At 41.9% G+C, this 10344-nt stretch overlaps 1 protein-coding gene across 1 annotated transcript; it reads left to right on the top strand.

The window, feature by feature from the left end:
- Positions 1 to 4555: 4555 nt before the first annotated feature.
- LOC132887516 (uncharacterized) lies at positions 4556 to 7512 on the top strand. Its single transcript, XM_060922989.1, has 10 exons — positions 4556 to 4660; positions 4748 to 4853; positions 4959 to 5086; positions 5173 to 5217; positions 5313 to 5372; positions 5485 to 5514; positions 5625 to 5669; positions 6235 to 6467; positions 6619 to 6778; positions 7282 to 7512. Exons 1-10 carry the CDS (start codon positions 4594 to 4596, stop codon positions 7455 to 7457), a joined length of 1050 nt encoding a protein of 349 aa, XP_060778972.1. The 5' UTR covers positions 4556 to 4593; the 3' UTR covers positions 7458 to 7512.
- Positions 7513 to 10344: the final 2832 nt, after the last annotated feature.

Below are 10344 nucleotides of genomic sequence, written 5' to 3'. Positions count from 1 at the left end.
CCGTCGTAAGTCAGAAAATCAACGCTGAAACGGCGCCGTGAAATGTCGATTTCTCCGCCGTCGGAGAAGGTCGATTTATCACTGTTGAATCACTGTGGGTAAAGGTTGATCTGTCGACCGTCAGAGAAGGTCGAATATACGATGTTGAACCATTGTCACTTTTGCCGGCCAGTTTTCAACATTGGTAGGATGAGCAACTAATTTTTCAGAATATAAATTGCCACTGTTTGTCTTATCCTGCTTACACATAGATACGAGTAAATGATATAAGTATAAGTGATAATGATAAGTAAATGATAAAAAAAAGAACAAAAACCAGTTTACTTTCTTAACTCAGCAATGGATTTGACCTATCTTTGAAAGTTTTTTTGCAAATAACTTAACATTTCCAAGATGATCATAAATTAATTCTAATTTATAATTATAATTTATAATTATAATTATTTAATTCATAATGTCCCATAATGCAGTGCGATTACCACTGCTGTTTACTGGATGACGTCATTTTCGTTATATACCTGGGTGCACGTGAAACTCCTACACCACTCAGTTGGATCGCGACTCTCTTGTGGATCAGCCTGCTGTTACACTTGGACCATTGAGAAAAACACTGGACCACGCTACATTTTCATTCATCCCTGGACATCTGGTACGTACCATTATTCAGTCACTATTAATAAAGGGAATTTCGAATACAATTTCAAGCAGTTTAAGAAGTTATGATGAACTTCAGTCATATCACGCGTTGGAGAAATTTCCCTCAACTAGTATCCATTTGAAACAACAACAATGCAGATGCATTATTCAATCGAAAAACGAGTCGAAGTAGTTGTCTTGTTGGAGTGAAAACTTAGCGTTGGTGTGAAAACTTAGCGTTTTAATCAAGCATGTAGGCCTAGGTCGCATGTCGTTTCGAGCTGACCTGTTCTTTTGTGTAGCCATGGGTCGCGCCTCGCGGCCATGAACTTTAAAGATTATCCAGCTACCAACGCTTCTGTAGTGACCACTTTGTTTGAGGTACCACGAACGAAATTGCTTATATTCCCTCAACTAATACAATAAACATGCAGATGCATTGTTTAGTTGAAAACTAGTCAAAGTAGTGGTCTTGATGGAGTGAAAACAAAGCATTTCAATCGAGTATATAGGCCGTGGTTATAACCGGTAGCTCTATACCCGGCTTGAGGGGGTTGGGCTTTGTAACGCTATGGGTCGCAGCCATTAGAACAGGACTCCAGACATTGTTAAAACATTGTTGGTATTAAAACAGAACTTTCTATAAAACAATTGTTTGAACTGTGTGTGTGTGTGCGCGTGTGTGTGTCCATTTGAAACAAACATGCAGATGCATTATTCAATCAAAAAACGAGTCGAAGTAGTTGTCTTGTTGGAGTGAAAACTTAGCGTTGGTGTGAAAACTTAGCGTTTAAATCGAGCATGTAGGCCTAGGTCGCATGTCGTTTTGAGCTGACCTGTTCTTTTATGTAGCCATGGGTCGCGCCTCGTGGCCATGAACTTTAAAGATTATCCAGCTACCAACACTTCTGTAGTGACCACTTTGTTTGAGGTACCACGAACGAAATTGCTTATATTCCCTCAACTAATACAATAAACATGCAGATGCATTGTTTAGTCAAAAACTAGTCAAAGTAGTGGTCTTGATGGAGTGAAAACAAAGCATTTCAATCGAGTATATAGGCCGTGGTTATAACTGGTAGCTATACCCAGCTTGAGGGGGCTGGGCTTTATAACACTGTAGGCCTATACTGCCCTACAAAGCCAAAAGACCTTAACTCATCAGACTCATTACAGGCTTCTGCCTTGGTTTTCCCTTTGCTTTTGGAAGTTACGGTAAAAACGACGTCTTATTGTTACCAGAAAAAAACAGAAGTGACTCAAAATAATTCATCACATGATACAACTGATGTCCTCTGTTCCAAAAATGGCAATAACTCATGTTGACCTTAAGTGATATTAAGGTCTTTTGGCTTTGTAGGGCAGTATGGGTCGCAGCCATTAGAACATGACTCCAGACATTGTTAAAACATTGTTGGTATTAAAACAGAACTTTCTATAAAACAATTGTTTGAACTGTGTGTGTGTGTGTGTGTGTGTGTGTGTGTGTAAGGGTATTTCAAATGTAATGACGTAAATGTTGTTGTCTTTGTTCCCCCCATGTTTACCTCAATGGAACCTGAAGACCACTACCCCGTCATTCCCTCAAAAGGTACTGCAGACATTTATTTCTTTAGGGGAGAGAACATGGCTTCTTATTGGTCAAAAAGAAGACATGTTGTGACAGCTACTGAAGTGTCAGAAAGGCAGATTCTGTCCGATTTTGAGTCAGCTCTGGGTAATCCTGCTGCTCAAGTCTCTCCTTCAATTGCATCACCCAGGCCTGCATCATCAATGGGTTTAGATGAGGATGGTGGGGATTCTGTTGAGTTGGGAGGGTGCAGTGATGCAGAGTCTGACAGCAGTAGCATGTCTTCAGAGGGTGACAGTGACAGTCATATTGATGGTGACTCTTTTGAAGAGTCAGGGCTTCACCAAAAATTAAAACACTGGGCTGCATCATTCTCTGTGCCTTTGATTGCCATTACTGCTCTGTTGACCATTTTGAGAACAAGCCACCCTGAACTGCCCAAGGATGCTAGGACCTTATTGGGCACTAAGCCTGCAGTACCATTACAGACCGTAGGTAATGGGGAATACTTCCATTTTGGCTTGGCAAAGGGAATTTTGTCCAAATTAAGCACCATCCATTTACCAGATGTTATTCAAACAATAAGAGTTCAATTTTACATCGATGGTCTCCCTATTTTCAAAAGCACCAGGCTTCAGTTTTGGCCTATTTTGGCACTGATTGATTGCGATTACACCAGAACACCGTTTTTAGTTGGCATCTTTTGTGGCCCTGGAAAACCCTCCAATGTGTTTGATTATCTGACGCAGTTTGTTAAAGACCTCTCTGATCTGCTTTGTAATGGGGTAACATTTGGAGGTAGAAAGCTGAGGGTGGCCATTTCATCCTTCATTTGTGATGCTCCTGCTCGAGCATTTGTAAAACAAATTAAATGCCATAATGGGTACTCTGGATGTGATAAATGCCATCAGACTGGTATTTGGCAGAAAAAAATGACGTATCCTGAGACTGATGTTAGGCTAAGGTCAGACGAGGAGTTTGAAAATATGGTAGATGAGGACCACCACATCAACAGAAGTCCTCTGACGGGTCTGGTGAAAATGGTGTCTGCCTTCCCAATAGATTATATGCATTTATGTTGCCTTGGCGTTATGAAAAAGTTGATACATTTTTGGATGAGGGGGGAAAAACTCTACAAGGCAGCCTACAAGAGCCATTAAAGCCATCTCCGAAAAGTTAATACAGCTTCGTCCCTATACTCCAGCTGAATTTGCACAGAAACCCCGTGAACTCGCCGAAACTGATAGGTGGAAAGCGGCAGAGCTGCGCCAATTTATGATTTACAGTGGGCCATTAGTTCTGAGGGACATTCTTCCACAAGATCTCTATGAAAACTTCATGTTGTTTTCTGTGGCCATGTTTTTGCTACTCACACCAAACATTTCTGAAAGTATGGTTTGTTTTTCCAAAAAATTGTTAATGGCTTTTGTAAAGCATTTTGGAGAGGTGTATGGTAAAGACGAGATTGTGTTTAGCGTACATCAAACAATACATCTGACACATGAGTACCGCCAGTATGGTTCCCTAGACAACATCTCATCCTTTCCTTACGAGAATTATTTGGGTAAACTAAAAAAAATGCTACGCAAGCCATCTCAACCTTTACAACAGGTTGTCAAACGCCTTTCAGAGGAGCCAGTTTGTTTATTTCCACCACCACCTACACAACCACAGTTGTTACACCCACACCAGGAGGGCCCATTACCCCAACACTTAAGTTCTGGCCAGCAATTTAAAAAAGTGCATTTCAATGATTTCTGTTTTTCTTCAAAGCAGGGCGATGATTGCCTAGTGATTTAAAAATGAAATCGTAATGGTGAAAAACATAATTAAACATGGTGACTCTGTCTTTGTGGTTTACATGAAATTCAAGAGGAGGGAGTCATATTTCCACTATCCTTGCCCCTCCACAAGCATTGGCTGCTACAGAGTATTTGGCATAGACAGCTGCCTTAACGTTGACCGGCTTGAGGTTGTCCAGGGCAAATGTGTGTTGTTCCCAGATGGAGAGACCTTTGTGGCAATCCCTCTTCGTCACCATTCATAAACCTATATGGGAAGAAAAAAAAAACACAAAAAAAAACACACACACACACACACACACACACACACACACACACACACACACACAAAGAAACACATCTTTACTTATGCATTAGAAGGAATCTGGACAGTTGAAGTACTCCAGCTGGATGGCAGGCACTAACTATCCTTTCCATGGAGTACTTTTTTTATTTTTTTTATTATAGATGGCACAGGTTTGGAAAGTTGTGGAATTCCAAGACCGGAGTGCAGCAGTTGTGTCGTCCAGCTGGGTGGTAGATGTTGATGGAGAAGTGGGATGCTACTGGCCACCCTTTGGCGGAAACAAAGCTGTGAAGGCCGCCATGAACTGCACCCCCCCGGGACAAGGATGGCGATTCCATCAAAAAATAAGGGTGCTGGCAACCTGTGGTGAGCTGCATAGCTACTTCATTAAACCAATGACAATACTTCAATACTGCATTAAGCCAATTTCATTAAGACTGCCTTCCCTTTCAGGCACCTTTGCCAAAGCAAGATGTTACCTGACCCGATCGCTTGAGGAAGGCTACCTTACAGCAGACCTGCAATCGGATGATGGTGAGATGGGGCCAAGGAAAAGACGGTAAAAGTGTTTTCTTTTTTAAATCACAACTTGCAGTTATAAGTTCAATTACGGTTTCGTTTGTGTTTTGAGCTGTGTCAGTAAGGTCCTGGGTTTGTTTTTAAGACCAAACAAAAGGTATTTGGAGGAGGACAGCGAGGAGGAGGCAGGACCAAGCCGTAGGGGGAGGAGGCCACCATCTATTGACGGCACTCAGCTGGACAGCGAGTGGCAATTCCCCTCCCTTAATGAAGGTGACTATCTGTACCACTTGTTGTTGTTGTTCTACTAAAGACCTAGAAGTTGTCTGAAATAATAATGCTTTCATTTCCATCTTCAGACACCCAGCCAGGCCTGTTTCTTCACAGCCAGCCATTAACTCATGGTAACTATGCATTTCCTTTATTTATGCCAGAAATTAAAATACCAATGAGTAAGTGAAGATATGTTTTGATCAGCTGACTGCTTACTATTTTTCAGATTCACCGTCGTCAGAAACCCCGCCAGGCCCTTTCCTTCACAGCCAGCCACTAACCCATGGTAACTATGCATTGCCTTGATTTATGCCATAAACGACTAAAAAAACAAAACAAAACAACAAACAAATATCTATGTAGATGCGTTTTGATCAACTGACTATACAATTTTTCAGATTCACCCCAGCCACGTCACCGCTTCCATGGTAAGTCAAAGAGGAAATCAATCAATCAACATGAAAATTGTGAATTTAGAACAGAAATTAAATTAAGGCGCACCTTGAAGTGAACTAAATTGTACTCTCTGATATTTCAGCCACACCTCTGCCATCGCAACAGGGGAACAATCAGTTGCTGCGTGGTGAGTCCACAACTGTAATCACTGGTCATAAATGACCAGCAATGTGAAATAAAAGTCCTGTTTGGTGTTACTTAACAGCTCTCCTTGGCCAGCTGCGGGAGGAAAACTGACTGCTTACTATTTTTCAGATTCACCGTCTTCAGAAACCCCGCCAGGCCCTTTCCTTCACAGCCAGCCACTAACCCATGGTAACTATGCATTGCCTTTATTTATGCCAAAAACGACAAAAAAAAACAACAAAACGACAAACAAATATCTATGTAGATGCATTTTGATCAACTGACTATACAATTTTTCAGATTCACCCCAGCCACATCACCGCTTCCATGGTAAGTCAAATAGGAAATCAATCAATCAACATGAAAATTGTGAATTTAGAACAGAAATTAAATTAAGGCGCACCTTGAAGTGAACTAAATTGTACTCTCTGATATTTCAGCCACACCTTTGCCATCGCAACAGGGGAACAATCAGTTGCTGCGTGGTGAGTCATCAACTGTAATCACTGTTCAAAAATGACCAGCAATATGAAATAAAAGTCCTAATGTTTGGTGTTACTTAACAGACATGGGCATCAGCACAGTCATCGCTCTCCTTGGCCAGCTGAGGGAGGAAAACAGGGAGCTGAAGGGGGAAGTAGGAAGGCTGGCGCAAGAGGTCAGGGCCCTAAGGAGAGAGATGGGGAGACAAGACACACCCCAGACATCGCCCCTAATCAAGCTCCCACTCTCCACCATGGAGGAGTTTTTGGCAGCAGAGGCCCTGGTGAAGGAAGATGCCAAACAAAAGCAGCTAATGGTACTTATTGAGTCTTACCTTTCCTTTCCAGTCATCTGCAACACCTGCAAAAAGAAACACAAATACTTAATATCATTGTGAATCAATGAAACAATGATAAACACTGAATACTTTCTCATTATTGTCTTCATGCTACATTTTATTCTATCAGGTGTCTACCTTAGCCCTTTGTGGAGGAACCGACGTAGGGGTCACAGTGAGGCGGATGCTGCGTAGCCTCCTGGTCAACAGCTTGGCCAGCCAATTTAACTGGGCTGGAAAGGGGGAAAAAACTGCGTTTAAAGACACCAAGATCCATGATGTCCTGTTTGGTAGGTTATGCATGTGCACAAAGCTGTAAAAGAGGGTAAAATAGTAAGCTGTCGCAAGTACTTGCACACTACTTCTAAACGTTCTTTGATAACTCCTTCACTAACTGTAACATTACGATTATAATGACAACGACAAACATATTGTGAAAGATGCAAAGGATTAAAAAGGATTAAGAAACTCACCAGGCGCCTTACTCAGAAAAAGCAGGTGTGCAGGCAAGTCCAGGGAGGCTGACTGAGTGACGAACGGTCCGGTAGTGGCATTTCTATTTCCGCTTTGTGTCAATGGGGAAATTAAAATGTGTGTTTTTTTTTTTTTTTAATCCCGTTTAAATTGTCACAAGATTCACATCTATGGTTTCTGATTTTTACATATATTTTCTGTACTAGTACCATTACTTGCCACCTACCACTAGAGTGTGACGTGCATAGTCTTAACAACTCAAACTTTAACAATTATCACCATGCAAAGTCTCAATGTTGTTTTGTTCTTTTTCTTTCAGATGCTCTACAAAAGCAGCTGCCAGGGAGCACACACGCTACTTTTAGTGACGCAATCAAGAAGTGGCTTAAGTATGCGCTAGAGAGAGAGGGAGGGATGAGGAGACGTGAGGTAGGGTGGCATTTAGAAACCCATAGCCTACTGCTGACTTTCTTTATCAATGCTGCATCAAATTAATTTTGGTTATGTTTTTCTGTTTCCATGTACAGGTGTCTGCGCCGCAGGAGGAATATAGGCCACAATTATAAATTATAAATAAATCATAAAATGTTTCTAAGAACTTGTTCAAGTGTGTTCTGTTCCTTATAAATGTTAAAAGTTATGCCTCATTAGATAGCTTGACAAACATTAGGAGAGGTGCATTGTTGCATGCATTTTTATATCCTGTTGTACATAAAACAGGACGTAGCCTACGCACATTGATATAAATTAAGTTTCACTTTCATGGTTGAAGTATGCATGTGTGTGTTCATCCTAGGCAAGAGCCCCGATGCTTTATTGTTAGCTAGTTTAATTTAGCCTGTTTTGCTTAATTTGTAGCCTTCCTGTTGTACATAAAACAGGAAGTAAAGTTGGATGAATCATCGCCGAAAATTAAACTATAAATCGACCGAAATCCATAGTTGAATAAAGGGTGAAAGGGGGTCTATTCTCTGTCGGCCACCATCCACTTTTCAACGTCGTTTCAACGCAAACTCGTATGAGCAAAGCGGTGTTGAATCAACGCCGGTGATCCACGATAATTCGACGGCGTATGGTCGAAGAACATGCCGATGATTCCCCGTCGAATCAACGCCCTTTTGCTATCTGGGTTTCTAACACTTTACTTTCATTATTACACATATTTTGACCTCATCAAGGTTTCAGTGGATTTAGGAATGTTATAAGCTAGTGAATTAGCAAATCTGAGCTAATCCTTTGTTCTTTTCAAACCCCACGTGGTGACCCCTCCCCCTCCATCCTTTACCATGAGGTCCTGTGTCTCAACCTTAGATAACATTCCAAGCCCTGATTCAATTCAAACTTTATAGCGCATTCTCCCGCGCCCACATTCAAACCCACATATATCACTGATGACCATTTGAATGTATTTCAACTGCTAATACTCATTTTTTATCACACACACACACACACCCTTTTTCTCTCCCTCTCTCCTCTCACACACATACACACACACACGCTCTCACACACACACATACCTTACTGTTTGCTGCTGACTTATTAAATGCATTCTAAACCACTATTACTCATTTTTATCATTTTTATAATAAATTCAATTAATTGTTAAACTGTGTCTGTGTTGCTTCTATATATTTTCGAAGTCATCCAATCTCAAAAGACCTCCAAATTGCCTTCAGTGTGCTATTGGCTGTAATGTTTATGTACTACGGTAAATAATATATATTATTGCTGCATCAGTAGTGGTCATAATAATTTGGAATATACCATAATCTAGCTGTTTGGTAATTTATTATTAAACACCAAAATTAATGGTATGATTCAATGAGACTGATTCAATGGTATGATTCAATGGTATGATTCAATGAGACTGATTCAATGAGATTGATCACTTAAGACCAATAGCACCCGACATCACACAGAACACATATCTCTTTTCATCACTCCTACCTCACATCACGATCTAATATTGGGTTATCCATGGCTCCAGCTTCATGATTCTCTAATTTCCTGGCAACAACATGATATTCTGCAGTGGTTTCCTTCCTGTCTTCAGAACTGCATGAAACTACCCCAACTCTGTCTCTCATCTACTTCTGTGGAGAGCCCCTAGACAATGTCCCAGCTTGTTACCTCAACCTCAAGGAGGTATTCAGCGGGGGGGGCTCTGGTCTGCCTCCTCATTGTTCTTATGACTGTGCTATTGACCTCCTCCCAGGCACTACTCCTCCTCAAAAGTGCATCTACCTTTTATCCCTGACTGAACAGGCAGCCATGAAGGAGTATGTAAAAGAAGCCCTGCAGCAGGGGTATATCAGACATTCTATGTCTCCAGGCTCAGTGGGGTTCTTCATTGAGAAGAAAGGAGGTCTCCAGCCATGCATAGACTATAGGGGCCTGAACCAGATCACAGTAAAGTACCCATATCCAATCCCTCTGGTGCCTTCAGCCTTAGAACAACTCAGATCTGCCAAAGTATTCTCCAAACTTGACCTGCACAGTGCTTACAATCTAGTCAGGATTCATGAGGGTGATGAGTGGAAAACTGCCCTTAGCACCACCATGGGCCACTTTGAATACCTCATGCCTTATGGCCTTTCTTTTGCTCCCAGTGTCTTCTGGTGCCTCATCAATGACATGCTCAGGGACATGCTGGGGAGGTTTATTATTGCCTACATCAATGATATCCTAACCCTAACCCTACTCCCCAGATGAGAACACTCACCATGAGCACATCAGGTCAGTGCTTTCTCGTCTGCTTCAGAACCACCTGTACATTAAAGCAGAGAAGTGTGAGTTTCATGTCTGCCAGATCTCACTTCTGGGCTACATCATCAGTTCAGAGGGGGTGAGCATGGACCAAGTCAAGGTCACCACCATGACCTCATGGCCCACTCCTATGTCAATTAAGGAGTTGCAACACTTTCTGGGGTTTGCCAATTTTGACTGCTGATTCATCTGCAGGTTCAGCACCATCACAGCTCCTCTCACTGCTCTCCTGAAGAACAGACCGAGAGATCTCCACTGGAATTCTTCAGCCGATCAAGCTTTCAACCAGTTAAAGACCACTTTCACCACAGCTCCCATATTGCAGCACCCAGATCCTTCCAAACTTTTCATTGTGTAGGTGGATGCATCTGAAACAGGAGTAGGAGGAGTTCTGTCTCAGCACCTTGGTGAGTGACCCAAATTGCACCCCATAGCATTCTTCTCCAAGAAGCTAACCCCCACCAAGAGGAACTACAACATTGGAAATCGAGAGCTCATAGCAGTTAAGGTGGCTCTAGAAGAGTGTAGGCAGTGGTTGGAAGGTGCAACACACCCATTCACCATCCTGACTGATCACAAGAACCTCAAGTACTTGAAAATAGCAAAACTTCTGAAC

This window comes from Neoarius graeffei, chromosome 6 (assembly GCF_027579695.1).
Source record: "Neoarius graeffei isolate fNeoGra1 chromosome 6, fNeoGra1.pri, whole genome shotgun sequence".
NCBI classification, from domain to species: Eukaryota; Metazoa; Chordata; class Actinopteri; order Siluriformes; family Ariidae; genus Neoarius; species Neoarius graeffei.
Note: the sequence above shows the minus strand (reverse complement) of the source record. Positions and strands in the feature narration are given on the sequence as shown.

Coding starts and splice junctions, on each gene's coding strand:
- LOC132887516 (XM_060922989.1), top strand. CDS start 4,594: ATGAACTGCACCCCCCCGGGACAAGGATGGCGATTCCATCAAAAAATA. Junction 6,468..6,618: donor CCAAACAAAAGCAGCTAATG/GTACTTATTGAG, acceptor TTATTCTATCAG/GTGTCTACCTTAGCCCTTTG. Junction 6,779..7,281: donor GATCCATGATGTCCTGTTTG/GTAGGTTATGCA, acceptor TTTTTCTTTCAG/ATGCTCTACAAAAGCAGCTG.